This window comes from Balaenoptera borealis (genome assembly GCF_965194805.1).
Source record: "Balaenoptera borealis genome assembly, chromosome: 15".
NCBI lineage: Eukaryota > Metazoa > Chordata > Mammalia > Artiodactyla > Balaenopteridae > Balaenoptera > Balaenoptera borealis.
In genome coordinates this window covers 13,364,391-13,384,716 of record NC_138871.1, presented here as the reverse complement: position 1 = coordinate 13,384,716, position 20,326 = coordinate 13,364,391, and the positions used below count along the sequence as shown (strand labels likewise).

Below are 20,326 nucleotides of genomic sequence, written 5' to 3'. Positions count from 1 at the left end.
ACGCACCATGGGGGATCTTAGTTCCCTGACCAGGGATGGAACCTGTGCCCCCTGCAGTGGAAGCTCGGATTCTTAACCATGGGACTGCCAGGGAAGTCCCTCTAATGGCATTTTCTTATAAATTCCCCAATTTCAACTATTTGGAAAAATTGTGGTCGTTCAGATTTCTGCCCTAAAAAGTGGGTTGATATATGCTCAGTTATTGCTCTTCCAGAAGAAAATCTTCATTGAATAGGAACACATCACTGTGTGTTCAGAAATGTAGAAATCAGAAAACAAGAAAAATTGTAGAAATTAGAACTTTATTATATTATAAACATTTCCAAAATGTAAACTGATTTTGTATCAAGACTTCTTGAAACGTTTAAAACTGTATGTAACTTAAGCTTATTATAATGTATGTCATTTTCCACTTTCCAATCTATAAAATATACTGCAAGTTAGATCTAACGAAGGAAAAAAATAATCAATCAAAACTGCTTCACAGAGAAAACTAATATAAAAACACCCACCCCAAACTAAAACCCAATCAAGAAATAGATTTTGTAAAGCCTATTAATCCTCCAATTTAAAATAAATGACCTCCCAAGGGAAAAATACTTCCACCATCATAGCAATTTGATGAATAAAAGCAAAGCCACCCTCATTAAGGGAAATTACATTATGTTAAGAAAAATGTAGTAATGATTTTAGAAGAGAGGAAAAGTAATTCCCATGTTGGAGAGCAAGTACACTAAATGTTTTCTGTGCACTTAACCTTTGTACCTGTTCACATGAAAAAAGCGATATGAACTTGGACATTGTAAAACCAAGCTCCTCAACTACTTTTTCAGTTTAACCTCAGGAGAACCAATGCAAGAGCTTCAAAATCCAAGGATAGACTGGTCCCAAAGCATCTCCTCTTCTGTCCTTTCTTTCCCTTGTTCCTTTTTCTCTTTTCTATGCTTACGTTCCTCTTTCTTAGAGGCTGTATCTCGGCTTTTCTTGCCCTTTCGGTTCTTAAGCTTTTCTGTACTGACTCTGACTGTTTCCACCTCTGTTTTGTTTCTTTGGATGCTCTTGTGTTTGTCTAAATCTATCTCCTCATAAGCTTTCTTCCTCTTATGCTTGGGCCGCTCCTCTTCTGGTTTTTCCCGGCCTTCCTCTGGGTGTCTTTTTCTCTTCTGGTGTATCTGTTTATAACTAGCTTGATGGGCACTGGTACTGTTTTCTAAGGAGAGGTGCCTGTAAACTCCAGATTCTACACTGTATGAGCTACAGCTATACTCTTGTTGACTAAAGTTCAGGGCTACTGGTTTTCCTGAGAAACAGTCCCTGGTGAATTGACAGTAGCTCAGGGAGTCTAGTCTCAGCCTGCTGTCATGAGCTGGTAGCCACTGAGGTAACCGCTTCTCCACTGCTTGTGAAATATTGCATGGTCTTCCGTAGGTCTGGATGGGCTTATAAGGGAGTCTTTGATCAAACACTCTACACCTGGGTCTAAAATTAACCTCTTCTTTGTATCCACAGGTTTCCAAATAATCCTCTCTCCTCTTTCTGAAACAAGTCTTTGGCTCTAAGCCTCTGGCTTTCTGCACTTTGATATAATCTTCAAGTTCATCTTGAAAAGAGTCAGATGTCTTCTTTGAATGCTTCATTAGGTTGACAAGGGATTCTCTGTAGAGAAGATGGGAGAAAATTCTTCTTACTACATTATTTTATGCTGAATATTTCCTTTACTCTTGAAAAGAGTCTCAAAAAACAAAATAAAGAAGCCCAAACAAATTAAAACCTATGTTGGCATGAAAGTTAAACATCATGACATTAAATGCCAAAAAGGAGCATCAGAAAGGTCAAATATTGCCTAGGCCACTCACAAATAATTTTATCTTTCTCAGAAGTGGGATGAAGAGGGTAGAAAGGAGCTGACATATAGAATTCTTTTGTAGGGCTAAAAACGTAAGGAATGTAGGGATACAATGACTTACACATCCATGGTGACTGGCGTGATCTGAATGTTCAAACAATTTCTAAAGTTCAGGTTAGTCAATTTTTTTGTATACTGTTGTCTAAGAAAAGTAATAAACCATAGAGAAGTAATTTGATCTTTAAAATCTTCTGTTTACTCAAACAAAATAAAATGAACACATATACTCACCTGACTAGAGTATTGTAAGACTTAATAATAAAAGGATGTTTGTAAAATGGTTTGGGAATGCTGGAAATTAGAAATTCAGTTATGAGACAAAACTAATGGTAGGTATAGGGCATGAGGAAAGACGAGGGAAAAGAGTTGCGTATCTTCTGAACAGGGTCTTGGATTTCATTCCGTTACTTCTGATTAGTGAAAAAAGCATTCTAGAATGCCTTCTGGTTTGTTCTATATTAAAGCAATGGTGGGAGGGTTAAGGAAGGAAATGGAGGTGACAGCTGAGAGTGGCTAGGATTTATGTAGAGAAAAGTTTCAAAAGAAATTTAAAGCAGATAATGTTAGTCTTTTTTTGCTTGTTTAAATTTCTTTTGGGGGGTGGGGGCAGTACAACTACTATTCCTCTTTCACTCCCCCCACCTCAAATCCTGCGTTACAAATCTAGCAGAAAAGTTACTCACTATGAGATGATAATGTGCTAGATATTTTTGTGTTATACTTTATTTTAAAAAATTAGCAGGAAGCGTAACCCATGTAGAATCAAACATTTCTTTCCATTAACAGAACAAGTCTGAGAGCAATCTAGAGTCACTAATGATCACCTAGCTTTACTGGCAATTTGAGATTAAAAAGAAAGTCTAAATGAAGCCTAATTTGGTGAGTCAGAAAATTTAGCTTTTATTCAACTCAAACAGTACAAAAATTCTGACTAGAGCAAAATAATGTAACAAATAATTGATTAAATATGGGTAAAAAGATTTGAACAGACACTTCAGAAAAGAATATATACAAATGGACAATAAACAAATGAAAGATGCTCAATGTCATTTGTCATCAAGTAAATGTCAATTAAAACCACAAAAAGGTACTATCTCACCCTCAGTAGAATGACTGAAGTTAAAGAGACTGATGAGGATGTGGAACAATTGGAATTCTCATACATTGCTTGTAGGGATGTAAAATGATACAACTACTTGGAACAGTCTGGTAGTTTCTGAGGAAGTTAACCATACACCTAACATACGATCCAGTTATTCCACTCCTAGGTATTTATCCAAAAGAAAAGGAAGTATATGTCCACATAAAGACTTATACATGAATGTTCACAGCAGTGTTATTTGTAATAGCCTTGGAAAGGAAAAAAAAAAAAACCCAAATATTGATCAACAGGTGAATGCATAAATCAAATAGTGGTATATCTATAGAATGGAATCAATGATAAAAAGGAATAGATTATTGATACACTTGAAATAGATGAATCTCAAAATAATCATGCTGAATGAAAGAAGCCTGACAAAAGAGTACATATGACTCCATATATATAAAACTCTTGAAAATGCAAACTAATCTGTAGTAACACAGTGGTTGCTTGGGGATGAGGCAGGAAAAGGTAGGAGGGAGCGATTATAAGTGGCATTTTTGTGGGTATGGATATGTTTACTATCTTAATTGTGGTGATCATTTCATGGGTATATACACCCTTCAAGACCTATCAAATTGTATACCTGGAATACATACAGTTTACTGTATGTCAACTATACCTCAATAAAACTGTTAAAACTCACTAATAAGATTAAAAAGATGTTGATAATTGTTAAAACTGGATGGTGGGTACATGAGCATTCATAATACTGTTTTCTCTCCTTATATGTTTAAATATGTTTTATAATAAAATGATTTCACTTCATAGCCACTAGGATGGCTATAATCAAAAAGACAGATAGGTGCCACTTGTTGAGACACAGATCAAGAAAAAGCCCCTGTAGCAATCATCTATCCTATAAGCTTATAGCCTCATCCACCATAGGGCAGACAGCAGAAGCAAGACAAACTACGATTCTGCAGCCTGTGGAAGGAAAACCACATTCACAGAAAGATAGACAAAATGAAAAGGCAGAGGATATTGTACCAGATGAAGGAACAAGGTAAAACCGCAGAAAAACAACTAAATGAAGTGGAGATAGGCAACCTTCCAGAAAAAGAATTCGGAATAATGATAGTGAAGATGATCCAGGACATCGGAAAAAAATGGAGGCAAAGATCGAGGAGATGCAAGAAATGTTTAACAAAGACCTAGAAGAACTAAAGAACAAACATCTAGAAAAATTAAAGAACAAACAAACAGAGATGAAGAATACAATAACTGAAATGAAAAATACACTAGAAGGAATCAATATCAGAATAACTGAGGCAAAAGAACGGATAAGTGACCTGGAAGACAAAATGGTGGAATTCACTGCCACCAAACAGAATAAGGAAAATAGAATGTAAAGAAATGAAGACAGCCTAAGAGACCTCTGGGACAACATTAAATGCAACAACATTTGCATTCCAGGGGTCCCAGAAGGAGAAGAGAGGGAGAAAGGACCCGAGAAAATATTTGAAGAGATGGTAGTCAAAAACTTCCCTAACATGGGAAAGGAAATAGCCACCCAAGTCCAGGAAGCACAGAGAGTCCCAGGCAGGATAAAGCAAAGGAGAAACATGCTGAGACACACAGTAATCAAACTGACAAAAATTAAAGACAAAGAAAAATTATTGAAAGCAACAAGGGAAAAATGACAAATAACATACAAGGGAACTCCCATAAGGTTAACAGCTGATTTCTCAGCAGAAACTCTGCAATCCAGAAGGAAGTGGCATGATATACTGAAAGTGATGAAAGGGAAGAACTTACAACCAAGATTACTCTATCCAGCAAGGATCTCATTCAGATTTGACGGAGAAATCAAAAGCTTTACAGACAAACTAAAGCTAAGAGTATTCAGCACCACCAAACCAGCTCTACAACAAATGCTAGAGGAACTTCTCTAAGTGGGAAACACAAGAGAAGAAAAAGACCTACAAAAACCAACCCATAACAATTAAGAAAATGGTAATAGGAACACACATATCGATAATTACCTTAAATGTGAATGGATTAAATGCTCCAACAAAAAGACACAGGCTTGCTGAATGGATACAGAAACAAGACTCATATGTATGCTGTCTACAAGAGACCCACTTCAGACCTAGGGACACATACAGACTGAAAAGTGAGGGGATGGAAAAAGATATTCCATGCAAATGGAAATCAAAAGAAAGCTGGAGTAGCAATACTCATATCAGATAAAATAGACTTTAAAATAAAGAATGTTACAAGAGACAAGGAAGGACACTACATAATGATCAAGGCATCAATCCAAGAAGAAGATATAACAATTATAAATATATATGCACCCAACATAGGAGCACCTCAATATATAAGGCAACTGCTAACAGCTATAAAAGAGGAAATCGACAGTAAAACAATAATAGTGGGGGACTTTAACACCCCACTTACACCAATGGACAGATCATCGAAACAGAAAATTAGTAAGGAAACAGAAGCTTTAAATGACACAATAGACCTGATAGATTTAATTGATATTTATAGGACATTCCAACCAAAAACAGCAGATTACACTTTCTTCTTAAGTGCGCACGGCTCATTCTCCAGGATAGATCACATCTTGGGTCACAAATCAAGCCTCAGTAAATTTAAGAAAATTGAAATCATATCAAGCATCTTTTCTGACCACACCACTATGAGATTAGAAATCAATGACAGGGGAAAAAAACGTAAAAAACACAAACACATGGAGGCTAAACAATACGTTACTAAATAACCAAGAGATCACTGAAGAAATCAAAGAGGAAATCAAAAACTACCTAGAGACAAATGACAATGAAAACATGACGATCCAAAACCTATGGGAGGCAGCAAAAGCAGTTCTAAGAGGGAAGTTTATAGCAATACAAGCCTACCTCAAGAAACAATAAAAATCTCAAATAAACAATCTAAACTTACACCTAAAGGAACTAGAGAAAGAAGAACAAACAAAACCCGAAGTTAGTAGAAGGAAAGAAATCATAAAGATCAGAGCAGAAATGAATGAAATAGAAACAAAGAAAACAATAGCAAAGATCAATAAAACGAAAAGCTGGTTCTTTCAGAAGATAAACAAAATTGATAAACCATTAGCCAGACTCATCAAGAAAAAGAGGGAGAGGACTCAAATCAATGAAATTAGAAATGAAAAAGGAGAAGGTACAACAGACACCACAGAAATACAAAGCATCCTAAGAGACTACTACAAACAACTCTATGGCAATAAAATGGACAATCTGGAAGAAATGGACACATTCTTAGAAAGGTATAACCTTCCAAAACTGAACCAGGAAGAAATAGAAAACATGAACAGACCAATCACAAGTAATGAAATTGAAACTGTGATTAAAAATCTTCCAACAAACAAAAGTCCAGGACCAGATGGCTTCACAGGTGAATTCTATCAAACATTTAGAGAAGAGCTAACACCCATCCTTCTCAAACTCTTCCAAAAAATTGCAGAGGAAGGAAAACTCCCAAATTCATTCTATGAGGCCACCATCACCCTGATACCAAAACCAGACAAAGATACTACAAAAAAAGAAAATTACAAACTAATATCACTGATGAATATAGGTGCAAAAATCCTCAACAAAATACTAGCAAACGGAATCCAACAACACATTAAAAGGATCATACACCATGATCAAGTGGGATTTATCCCAGGGATGCAAGGATTCTTCAATATACGCAAATCAATCAATGTGATACATCATATTAACAAATTGAAGAAGAAAAACCATATGATCATGTCAATAGATCAGAAGAAGCTTTTAACAAAATTCAACACCCATTTATGATAAAAACTCTCCAGAGAGTGAGCATAGAGGGAACCTACCTCAACATAATAAAGGCCATATATGACAAACCCACAGCAACATCATTCTCAATGGTGAAAAACTAAAAGCATTTCCTCTAAGATCAGGAACAAGACAAGGATGTCCACTCTCGCCACTATTATTCAACATAGCTTTGCAAGTCCTAGCCACGGCAATCAGAGAAGAAAAAGAAATAAAAGGAATACAAATTGCAAAAGAGGAAATAAAACTGTCACTGCCTGCAGATGACATGACACTATACATAGAGCATCCTAAAGATGCCACCAAAAAACTACTAGAGCTAATCAATGAATTTGGTCAAGTTGCAGGATACAAAATGAATGCACAGAAATCTCTTGCATTCCTATACACTAACAATGAAAGATCAGAAAGAGAAATTAAGGAAACACCCCCATTTACCACTGCAACAAAAAGAATAAAATATCTAGGAATAAACCTACCTAGGGAGACAAAAGACCTGTATGCAGAAAAATATAAGACACTGATGAAAGAAATTCAAGATGATACCAACAGATGGAGAGATATACCATGTTCTTGGATTGGAAGAATCAATATTGCGAAAATGACTATACTACCCAAAGCAATCTACAGATTCAATGCAATCCCTATCAAATTACCAATGGCACTTTTTACAGAAGTAGAACAAAAAATCTTAAAATTTGTATGGGGACAAAAAAGACCCTGAATAGCCAAAGCAGTCTTGAGGGAAAAAAACGGAGCTGGAGGAATCAAACTCCCTGACTTCAGACTATACTACAAAGCTACAGTAATCAAGACAATATGGTACTGGCACAAAAACAGAAATATAGATCATGGAACAGGATAGAAAGCCCAGAGATAAACCCACGCACCTATGGTCAACTAATCTATGACAAAGGAGGCAAGGATATACAATGGAGAAAAGACAGTCTCTTCAGTAAGTGGTGCTGCGAAAACTGGATAGCTAGCTACATGTAAAAGAATGAGATTAGAACACTCCCTAACACCATACACAAAAATAAACTCAAAATGGATTCGAGACCTAAATGTAAGACCAGACAGTATAAAACTCTAAGAGGAAAACATAGGAAGAACACTCTTTGACATAAATCACAGCAGGATCTTTTTTGATCCACCTCCTAGAGTAATAGAAATAAAAACAATAATAAACAAATGGGACCTAATAAAACTTAAAAGCTTTTGCAAAGCAAACGAAACTACAAACAAGACGAAAAGACAACCCTCAGAATGGGAGGAAATATTTGCCAACGAATCAACGGACAAAGGATTAATCTCCAAAATATATAAACAGCTCATGCAGCTCAATCTTAAAAAAAACAAACAGCCCAATCAAAAAATGGGCAGAAGACCTAAATAGACATTTCTCCAAAGAAGACATACATGTGGCCAAGAAGCACATGAAAAGCTGCTCAACATCACTAATTATTACAGAAATGCAAATCAAAACTACAATGAGGTATCACCTCACACCAGTTAGAATGGGCATCATAAGAACATCTACAAACAACAAATGCTGGAGAGGGTGTGGAGAAACGGAAACCCTCTTGCCCTGTTGGTGGGAATGTAAATTGATACAGCCACTATGGAGAACAGTATGGAGGTTCCTTAAAAAACTAAAAATAGAATTACCATATGATCCAGCAATCCCACTACTGGGCACATACCCAGAGAAAACCATAATTCAAAAAGACACATGCACCCCAATGTTCATTGCAGCACTATTTACAATAGCCAGGTCATGGAAGCAACCTAAATGCCCATCGACAGACGAATGGATAAAGAAGATGTGGTACATATATACAATGGAGTATTACTCAGCCATAATAAGGAACTAAATTGGGTCATTTGCAGAGACATGGATGGATCTAGAGACTGTCATACAGAGTGAAGTAAGTCAGAAAGAGAAAAACAAATATCACATATTAACGCATATATGTAGAACATAGAAAAATGGTACAGATGAACCTGTTTGCAGGGCAGAAATACAGACGCAGATGTAGAGAACAAACGTATGGACACCAAGGGGGGAAAGTGGTGGTGGGGTGTGGTGTGAGGAATTGGGAGATTGGGATTGACTTATATACACTAATATGTATAAAATGGATAACTCCCAAGAACCTGCTGTATAAAAAAATACAAAAAAAAAAGACATAATAGTAAGTGTTGACAAAAAGGAGGAAAAACTGGAAACTTCATTCATTCTTGGTGCGAATATAAAATGTGCAGCTACTTTGGAAAACAGTTTGGCAGTTCCTCAAAGTGTCAAACGTAGAGTTACCACATACCCCAGCAATTTCACTCTTAGGTTTCAACGCAAGAGGAATGAAAATCTATGTCCACACAAAAACTTGTACAAAAATGTTCACAGCAGCACTATTCCTAAGAGCTAAATGCAGAAATGACTCAGTGATCATCAACTGATGAATGGATAAATAAAATGTGGCAATTCACACAATGGAATATTATTCAGCAATAAAAAGGAATGAAATACTAATAAATGGTACAACGTGGATGAACCTTGAAGACATGCAGAGTGAAAGAAGCCAATCCCAAAAGATCACAGATGGTGCAGAGATCAATGAAGAGGTGAATGGAACCTTACCCTTATCTGGTTGAGAACTTGGTGGAGAAATTTGATCATATTCACCCATTAATTGCTTCAGATTTTTAGCATGAACTTTCCCCAAATAGTGAGACTGTGCAACAACTGAGGAGCTAAAAACCATGATGCAGAGATTAAAAAATCTATTTTTGTCCAATACTCCACTCCCATTCACCTGAAACCAAGCACAAGCTTGTTATAACAATTAAATAATTCAAAGTTTAGAATTACATCAACATAGATCAATCATCTGAAAACTCATAAAATGCATCTTCAATTTCTTATTTTGCTTCCTGTAAATCTGAAAGTAAAGCTAACTTTTTGAGTATGTGTTTTACCCTTGAAAAATAAATAATATTGTTTATTTTAGAGAAAGTGATCCAAAATTTACACCTCTGAACTTGAAGATAGCACTCATGAGTTTTAATATATTTAGTCTGAACTAACACTTTTAGAGTTTTGCTTGCTTTCAAGTCAAAGTATCAGCTTCAATATAAAATATACTAACAATTTAGAAGCCCTTTATTTTCAACCTACCTCATAACGTGAAATCCACTGCGATTCAAATTATGGCACTATTCCTTATAAGCCTTTTACAAAAGGTATCTGTAAAAAGTTCAGTCTTTGCTCATTCAACGTGGTATCTATGAATAAAACAAAGGGAGGTAAGACATTTAGGGTAATATTTTCAATCTTCACCTGGATATCATTTTTTATACCATGTCAAATTTTAATTTCCTAAGTGCTTGCAAGGCTAAAGTACTGGCTTTTTGCTTATTAGAATGACAATTTTAGTATAAAAACATTTAGCAAGCCTCTGATATTTACTGTGGTAATATATTTTTTAGTCCAGAAAATACCATTCTGAAGGAGAAGTTATTAGGGCACCAGTAGAACTCTGGACTTTGTGGAGATGATCTGGGGCATCCAGCCTTAGTACTTCGTGTCTTATAGCAGACATGTTACTGACTTCTACTGACCTTTGTAATTGCTAAAATCCCAGAGGTAGCATCTCTCTCCCCACATTGGCTGTCTTCTCCCATCTGGTACTTAATGTAATTGACTAATTTCTGTAAATGCAGGACTTTACACTTCATCTTGTAATGGGTTTAGGCCACCATTCCTACCTCTGACGATCTTTAAAATTCAAATTGTTTTAATCTTGACATTTGCTACTTTTCCCACACATAGTTTTTATATGCATTCAGTCTATGTGTTCATCCATGTTACTGGTGAAAACTTTAAGTAGGAAGACAGTAAGATAATACCTATGGCATGCTACAAAGAATTCACCCTTTTCCTTCATCTAGGATTGATCTATTCCTTCCCAATAAGAAAGACATTATGAATTTCATAGAATCTGTGTTTATTCCAAAATTAAATTCAGCATCTTTATGTGAACACTCTATGCTTCTCCACTCTGCTCCCCACCATCTTCCTTCTTATGAGCCTGATTATTCAAATCTATTTGTACTATATAAATGTCTCATTTTTCCATTTTATTAATATTTGAAAAATAGATGACATGTCTTCCTAAACTGTAACTATTCTTTCTACAGCAATCGTTCTCAATCTCTATCATTTTGACCAAAGCATTCTATACAGTCAGACAAGTGAACGCTTATTGCCTGGAGGTCTAGGGAGTATACAGCCTAGAGATCAATCACAGAAAGATGTATTTCAAGTTTCATGATTAACCTTAAAAACTCGTGAACTTCTTGAATTCTAGCCTTAAAACATCCATTTTATGTAAAAGTTTTAATTTAATCTTTAAATAAAATGTGCCATTTAAACAAGTACCTCCTGGCACACTGCTGGATACCCCAAAATCTCACGGAAAACTGAGTGTCCTCACTGAAGAATATGATCCCACAACATTCCTCTGATCTACCAGATGGTTCACAAAAGAAAATAAGGCATGGCATCACTTGTACTTTTAGTAAACCTGAAATTGCCTTTTATGGTCACTTCAAAGTATTACATTTACAAGTCACCTATTAATAATTTGTTCTGTAACACTTACCCAGCATTGCCCTTACCATGTACCAGGTACTATTTCAGCACTTAAGAATAGTAACTAATTTTATCCTCCTAAGAAGCCTATGGGCTAAGTACTATTATTATTCATAGTTAATAGATGAGGAAACTGAGGCATAGAAAAGTTAAGGAACATGTCTGTGATTGCAGTTAATAAATGACAGGAGCAGTCTGGCTCCAGAATCTGTTATTAACTGATATGCTTGGCTGCCTTTTCAACTGATGTAAAACTTCTCCACGTTCTAGAATCCACTTCTCCGCTTTTACAAAACCTGAAATATTTTCTGATCTCCAGGGCTTTACACAGCTCTCCATTAAAAAAAATGAAAAGTTAGCCACAAAATGGTGGAACGCATTCTTATTTCATACATCAGACAAAGGACTTATATCTAGAATAAATAAAGAACTCTATGACTCAATAATAAGACAAACTCAGTTAATAATGGGCAAACGATTTGAACAGACATTTCAGAAAAAAAATATAAACAGCCAAGTAAATGCGAATTAAAAGCACGAGATAATACTACACCATCATCAGAATGACTAAATTAAAAGGACTGGAAATACCAAGTGTTGGTAAGGACGCTGAACAACTGGAACTCCCATACACTACTAGTTAGAATTTAAAATGGTACAACTTTACAATCTGACAATTTCTTTAAAAGTTAAATACCTACTATATGATCCAGTCATTTCACTCATATGTATTTGCCCAAGAGAACTGAAAACATATATCCATGCAAAGACCTGTACATGAATATTCACAGCAGCTTTATTTGTAATAGCCAAAAACTGAAACAACCCTAATGTCTATCAACAAGGGAATGGGTAAACAAAATGTGGTATATCCATACAACAGAATTATTCAGCTGTAAAAATGAACAAAATAGCAAGACATACAACATGGATGAATCACAAAATCATCATGTTGACACAAAGGAGTACCTACTATGAGTCCACTTATAAAAAGTTCTAGAAATGCAAACTAATCTATAGTGATAGAAAGCAGATTAGTGGTTGCCAGGGACAGGGGTGGAGGGAGGGATGGACTGTAAAGGGGCAGGAGGAAACTGTTGGGGTTGGTGGAAACATTTGGCATTTTGTTTATGAAGGTGGGAGTATACACCTGTCAAAAACTCATTGAACTGTACACTTTAAATAAGTGCCGTTTATTGTAAGTATACCTCAGTAAGGTGTACGAGAGGAGCTTAAAGATCTGTAATGAATGTTTTGAAAAAAAAATTCTACCTTAATTTGTTAAACTGGATTTTTAAGTGTTGGCTTTGTTTCTAGAAAGATCACCCACCTAACAAAGCTCAAGTCACCTATGCAGAACTACTGGTTGTCATACTATGTTAATTATCTCACTGCTTCTACGAGCCAGACATAGGGACTCTGGAGTCAGTTCTGGGATTTATTAGTTATATGAGCTTGGTCAAGTTTCTCAACCTCTAACATAGGCTATAACATACACCTCAGAGTCGTTGTGTGTCTTAAGGAATTAATAAATGTAAAGTGCTTAGAAAAGTGCATGGCACATACTGAGTGCTGTACAACTGAGCTGTTTTTATTGTTATTCAGAATTTCATCTACTTAACTGATAGAATGAAATGTTTTTCCAACCAATTATTCTAGTAACTACAGAAAGTAGAAAAGGTTATGGGTAAACAGGTCAGGAGTGCCTGACAGGAGTACCTATTCTTTGTATTTCAAGCTAACTCATGTTTCAGAAGGACTTTTTTTTTTTTTAATGAAAGCTGAAAGTTCAACTTGATCCTTATTATCTTTTCTGATTGCTCTGATTTTAAACCAACTCTTTGTAAAGATTTCAGTTTATGTCCTGTGTTAACGTCTGCTACATATAATGTCTAAAATAATATGGAATGTCAAGCAGAAACACGCAGGCTATTTACAAGCTGGTATTAGGTCTCAAGCAAGAAATAGTTTGTCTCTTCTGAAACTAATCTGGAGTATTTTTTCAGTTGTACCTTCTAAAATTTTTGGAAAAAATCTAGCAAAATTCTGAAAACTTGACATTCCTATTTGTACACCACAAGCCTAGTTATAGACCAACATTCACAATGCCATTTACTTCCAGGAAAGATATCATAGTGGAAACAGAAAGAAAATGGAATCTTTTATTTTGGAGAAATGAAACTATGCACGTTGTTATTCAATAGCTGTACAAGGTTTGGTCTTTTTTATTTCAGTATTAGTAGCTAAAGCCATTGCAAAAGCTAAAGTAATAAAAACACTGCACGTGAACTACTGAGTTAAATATGAAACACATGAATAGTATGAATTACTTGTAATTCAAAACTGTCTAAAAAATGCTTCATATCCTAATAAAATACTAAGAACCACTCCACTTTTCCTAATTCTAGACCTGTCAGAGAGAATTTGTTACATTCCAACCACCCTTTTAGAAACAGCAAAACCTGAACTTAACTTTTGCATTGTATGAAATATGTTTTTAATATGCCTCAATAGGTTTAATAGGTTGAACGAGTAAATCAACTCAATTTGAGTGAAAAATTTACTAAAATTTTTCACACCCACAGCACATTATTTGATTTGTGTTGTGACATGGTATTAAAACATAATACAGCATAAAGGTTTTAAAAATATTTATTAAATATCCTTAATCACTGAAGAAAAAAATGTTTGAGCAAAATTAGGAATGTTAATTTGCTAAGTTTTAGGTATAATTAGCTTCCCTTTAATAAATTCTTCCTCTTTAATAAATATACCAAATTAATGGCATGGTCCTATACTTTTAAATTTAGTTCACTAAGAAGCATTAAAAGACAATTTTCCCCACTATTTGCATCTTCTTTCTCTCAGCAATGTTATGTAGCATTCACTGTACTTTGTTAAAGTTATCCAAAAGTATTTTGTTTGATGCAATAGTAAATAGTATTTTTTTAAAAATCTCGATGTCTAATTGCTTGTTGCTAACATTTAGAAATACTATTGGATTTGTATATTGACCTTGTATTTTGTGTCCTTGATAAACTCACTTCTTATTCTAGTAGCATTTCCCAAAATTCCTTGGGGTTTTCTACATAGATGATCATAGCATCTGCAAATAAAGACAGTGTGATTTCTTCCTCTCCTATCTGTAAACCTTTTTTTTTTTTCTTCTTGTCTGACTATACTGGTTAGGGCCTCTAGTACAATACTGAAAAGAAGTGGTGAGGATGGATATCCTTCCCTTGTTCCTGGCTCTTGAGAACTACAATCTTTTAATACCATTATAATCTTAGGAAAGACTAAGTAGAACACAGCACTAAGTTTTAGGAGACTAGGTAACTGATTCTGTTATCTTAACCAAAGTATGCTGGGAATTCCCTGGTGGTCCAGTGGTTAGGACTCCGTGCTTCCACTGCAGGGGCCACAGGTTCGATCCCTGGTTGGGGAACTAATAAGATTCTGCACGCCGAGTGGTGCGGCCAAAAAAAAAAAAAAAAAAAAAAAAAACCCCAAAGAAACCATTAACCAAAGTATGCTGTTTTATTTCTTTTTGTTTTGACCTTGAAGGTCAAATCCCATTTAAGAAGTTTTGAGAGATGCAGTGTGTACCTGTTAGCATCATGAATATTCTTAACTGTGTTAGTGGTTTTTTTTTTTTTAAACTTTGGGTTTATTTATTTATTTATTTATGGCTGTGTTGGGTCTTCGTTTCTGGGCGAGGGCCCTCTCCAGTTGCGGCAAGTGGGGGCCACTCTTCATCACGGTGCGCGGGCCTCTCACCATCACGGCCTCTCTCGTTGCGGAGCACAGGCTCCAGACGTGGGCTCAGTAATTGTGGCTCACGGGCCCAGTTGCTCCGAGGCATGTGGGATCCTCCCAGACCAGGGCTCGAACCCGTGTCCCCTGCATTGGCAGGCAGACTCTCAACCACTGCGCCACCAGGGAAGCCCTGTGTTAGTTATTAACCTTGCCTTTTCAGGAAATGAGATTAGTATGTGACCTATGAGCTTGCCAAGCTCTAGCTATTTTACACTAATACTACAACCATAAAAGTAACTGAGGATTTACTATGGCATATTTCCAATGACAAAATACAAAGGAATTAACAAAATCATTAATTGCGAGCACTAGTTACATACTTAACATAAAATATATGTCTTAACTTAAACTAAACCTTTGAACATCAATAATTATAAGTAATCTATGGCTAGCTAGCTCAAGGTTCTTGCTTGTGAAATTAGTTTTACTTGGACCCATGGCAGACATCCTATCTCAGAATGCCATCAAATACATGCCAGTCCTTCTAAAAGATCAGTAAACGTGAATGGGTCTGTGAATGCTCTTGTCCTAACACACAGTACCTGGTCAATAGTAGGAGTTGTTTTCTGAATAACTGTAGGAAGGGCTGTTAGCTAGATTTTCTGTCATTTGACTCGAATCTCTGCTTACCGTCAAGAAAACAAAGGAACAATTTTGGCAATTGCTATGTAAATGGATTTATGATTCAATAAGAATTCAGAAATGTTCATTCTTAAAGTGAGTCTAATTTTTTTTCCTAAAAAGCAGACAAGCAAGAACTGTTTGCTGTGGTTTTGTTTTTACTGATTTCTTAGGAATATTATTACCCAGTAGAACATTTTTAACTATCAAAAATATCTGAGAAACTTCATTGAATGAATTACAAAGTGTCCTGGAAAATCTTTCCCTTGACCATAAATGCAATGCATATTTCTTTTCATATAAGTCTGGTCATGTGGTATTTCTTTGGGTTTTTGTGATTGAGTTTAATTTCTCAATTTCCTATTTATAATCTTACACCGTCTATATATTCCCTGCTTGCTAATTTTTAATCCTTACTGACCTTTACTATCAAGCCCAATATAGAGGAGCTCCTTATAAGTGTTACAGCTATAGGTGAAAATGCATCAGCAGTTTTAATAGTATCAGGGTCTTGAAAGTGAGAGTGGAATTTTAATAACTGGAAGCATGACAATTCTTTGATACCTTTTGGAGGAATCTCCTAATAAAGTCTTTTAAGAAAAAAAAAAGATACTGGCCAAGTACTAAGCAAATTCTTTTTTTCTCTTCTTGTTCATGTACTATTATATTGGCAATTACGTTAGGCTTTTATAAATATCTAAACTAAAAATACATTGGGTCCTACTCCTACTAGTGTTTTAAATAGCATATCAAATATTTAGCATGTGTTAAGTAGCAGTTAACTGAAAAGTTAATTAAGGATATTTACTTAAAGAGACAAGAGGTAATTTTTAGGTAACAAGTTGTATTTTGTTTTTCAAATCCTAGTGAAGTCTCAACCGTAACTCAACAGACTTCATTACTCTTTGAATGTCATTTGATGGCCATTAGAGGTCAAAGTTTCATGTTTTATGAATTGCTGTTCTAGTACACAGCCAAGCCATGGAAAGAATATCAGTATGGAACAGCAAAATCAGTTCACAATTTTAGAGCTGTCAAGGAGCTCAGTTTGGTTAGTGCAGACTTCCTCAACTTCGACACTACTGACGTTTTCAGTAGGATAATCCTTTGTTGTCTGTGTTGGTGGCCTGTGCATTTTAGGTTGTTTGTGGCATCTCTGGCCTATACCAACTAGATGCCAGTAGCACCTGTAATCACCAAGCCCCTTCTTGTCCAGTGGCAAAAACCAAGGGGAAAAAAAAAAGGCTCCAAACACTGTTAAATGTCCTCTGAGGAGGGGGTGGGGCAAAAGCACCCCTGATTGAGAACCACTCAGTTGGGCTAGTCCAACTCCCCTCCCCACAGATGACAAAACTCAAGTCCAGGAAGTTTGGGACTTAGGGTCATACAGCTAGTTAAGAAATTAGCATTAGAACTTAACAGTCAAGACTCTTATTCCAGTGTTCTCATACCACCTTGAAGCAGTATAGAAAGGTAACTGCTAGCATCGTGTGAACTGATTTAAAGTGTTTAGTAATTGCACATATTCAAAGTCATTGCAAAAAACCAAGTCTGGCAGAAAGCTGTTTTTTTTTTTTTTTTTTTTTTTACTGTAAGAAGCTGTTTCCAAATCTTCCTGTGATGTGGCCATGGGAGCTAAAATGAATTGTAGTCTTGACACCTATAAACTGCTCAGGCTTACTTGTTAGTGAAAGGCAGGAAGTCTGGTACGAAAGCAGAAAATTCAAGACATTTTATTTTTTAATATCCTAACAATCAGACTAACCCACGTTGATTGAAGACACTAAATCTAGTCTTCCAAAGGTTGTCTTCACTAAGGGACTTAATGGAACATCATTTGGTTGCAATGAAATTCTAATTTTCATTTTTAGTGAATGGAATTTATATAAAGTTCTTACAAAATGTTTTAAGAAATTTATAATACTTTACTGTTTGCCATTCCTCCAAGTGAAAGGTATAAAAGATTATTGAATACCACACAAAAATAGAGTATACTGTGGAAGAGGGTGAAAATAAAAATTATTTTAATGAAGTTACTATATTTACTGCTGTCCCTCAGGAAAAAGGAAATTAAATTATCCAACAATGTTCTGGCTTCCACCATCTTTCTCTCTGGAGACAAAAAGCAACATAAGGCAACACTGCAAATACTAAAAATTAATTATGAAAATGAAGATGGCGGAATGTTTTACTAGATCTTCTGCAGTGGGATCAAGCTCCACCGTCTAAAATCCTTTCCAAAACTTCCTTAAAGCCTAAACTCAGGGTTTGGAACCAGCAGTTTGTTTGCAGGTATACAGTAATTGTAGAAACTCAAACATCTCTTAGATTGAGATGATCAAGAAATAGCTTTTTGTGTTAGGGAAAATGTGCTGGTGAAAACTCTAAGCAGATATACTCCTTCCAAACTTCTGCACAAAGACTTGACCAAACTTTAACTTGGCCTCCAGCAGCCTGTGGCTACGACCCGCGGATGAACCAGCCCCATTTTGAGCTCAGATCTGGAAAAACTTGGGGCTGTCAAAAGACATTTACTGTTTGTTCTAGCCAACACCTGATGACACGTCCTTGGCCGCTCTTTAGTACTTACTAAAAAGGGTTTACTATTGTGAGCCCTTGCTCTGTCCCTCTGAGATGTATGTGTGTACCTCCTACAACCTAGGAGTGTCTTTGTCAAGGATCTGGAAGCCATTCCTTTGCAGTGTAATCATCAGGAAGGACAGGGCCCCTGTCTCCCAGTTCCTGTGGGAAAACAGAATCCTCACTTCCGTAACTGCCGGCAAACTGACACAGCTCGCCTACTGCAAGGACACTACCCAACCCTTTGTAATTTTGCACGTCCCTGCCTCTACTTGAGCTCCACCTTGCCCCATTTCTACATTTTCCCTTTAAAACCCCCAGACACCTCTGCGCAAATCGGAATGGAGCTCAGCTCTTTTCCTACTGTCAGTAGTTGCTGAATGAAAGCTGTTTTCGCCGCCCCATGTCCTGCTTTATTAGCTTTGACGCTGGCAGGTCCGTATAAAAACTCAGACCACTGTCAAGATAGGGCTGTAAATCTTGGAGGCTTGTTTTACACGGCGTTATCCTCAAAAACCCGGGCAAACTCTACAAAGTGATCCCTCAAAAGCTTCACCCCCTTTTCTCCTCTAGGGCCCCGGCACCTTTAAGCTCGCGTGTTTACTTCCTACTCTCCCCGAACTCTGAACTCCACTTCTCCCCACGTGTGAGTGAGGGCGCTACTTTCCAGGATGTTGATTTCACCCTGCGCAGGTCTACGCCCTTCCACGTCTGGGGCCTTTTCTCTCCTCGTCTCTGTCCCCTCGATCTCCGAGTGTCTTCATCACCCCCCTTCCCTCTCCCTGACGCTTCAGATCCACGGCCTCGGCCTGGTCGCCTCGCTCCCGCTCCAACCTCAGCTTCCCCGGCAGCGGAGGTGTCCCTTCTCCCTCCACGATCCGCGTGGGGGCCCCGGCGCCCGTTTCCAGGGGTGGCGGGTGGAGAGGGGAGCGTACTCTCCGGGCCCGCCCGGCCTCTCCCGAGCCGCGGCGTCGAGGGGCTGAACGCCTGGGCCGCCCCCGCTGCCGGGGCGGGAACTCACCTTCTCTGAGGCAGGGGCGGCCGTCTACAACTACTGTCCCCCTCCCCGCCAACGCCGCCGGCCAGTGGGTAGGCCGAGGTGGAGGAGGCGGAGAGGAAGGGACAACCGCTGCCGCCACCGCTGCCTCCGCCGCCGAGCAAGCGGGGTGAGAGCAGGAGGCGGAGACCGGACTTCCTGAGGGGAAGTCGCCGGCGGCTGACTGGACAGCTCCGCCGCCATAGCGGCGAGGCGCGCTACTGCGCTTGCCCAGCAGCCCCGCTCCCAAAAAGCCCCGTTTAGCCCCGCCTCCCTGTTTACCCCGCCCCCTTCGTCCGCTACTTCCGGGGCTCTGTTCTAACCTGGCTCGCGTCCGCCGTTCTTCGGCTACCCCTGGTCTCTCCGTTGGAAGGAAGGAAAAGCTCGTGGGGCCGCTCACCTTGGGAGAATGAATCTCAAACCACTAAGAAAAAAAGTCCGGAAATCTACGGATTCTACCTCCAAAATATCTGAAAAATACATGCTTTCCTGCCTTATCTGTTTTTCTTTTCTTTTCTTTGTTAGAACCTTTAATACACAGAGTAGACTGAGCAAAATCCTTGGTTATGATACGTTATCATCATTGCTCCGTAAGTGACGTTTTTCTCTCTCCTGGCTCCCTCAGTATATGCGTATATATTATATACACACACATTCATCCTTTAGTTCCCTGTCTCCCAAAGAAATCATTACCATAGTTTGTAGTCATCATTTCCTTTCATATGTATATACGTATCTTTAAAATATACATATTTATTTATTTTGGCTGCACTGGGTCTTA

General features: G+C 37.4%; 1 protein-coding gene across 4 annotated transcripts; it reads right to left on the bottom strand.

The window, feature by feature from the left end:
- Positions 1-283: 283 nt before the first annotated feature.
- On the bottom strand, positions 284-19,772 carry LOC309612310 (lysine-rich coiled-coil protein 1-like). 4 transcript variants are annotated; one of them, XM_082357897.1, is made up of 5 exons: positions 19,531-19,771; positions 17,520-17,632; positions 10,017-10,123; positions 9,480-9,654; positions 284-1,656 (listed from the first exon to the last, which is right to left on the bottom strand). In XM_082357897.1, the coding sequence occupies exon 5, from the start codon at positions 1,635-1,637 to the stop codon at positions 864-866; it is 774 nt and encodes a 257-aa protein (XP_082214023.1). In that variant the 5' UTR covers positions 1,638-1,656; positions 9,480-9,654; positions 10,017-10,123; positions 17,520-17,632; positions 19,531-19,771; the 3' UTR covers positions 284-863. The 4 variants fall into 4 exon arrangements, with proteins under 4 accessions (XP_082214023.1, XP_082214021.1, XP_082214022.1 ...); XM_082357895.1 differs by lacking the exon at positions 9,480-9,654 and having other exon boundaries at positions 19,531-19,772; XM_082357896.1 differs by lacking the exon at positions 17,520-17,632.
- Between the last annotated feature and the right edge of the window lie 554 nt (positions 19,773-20,326).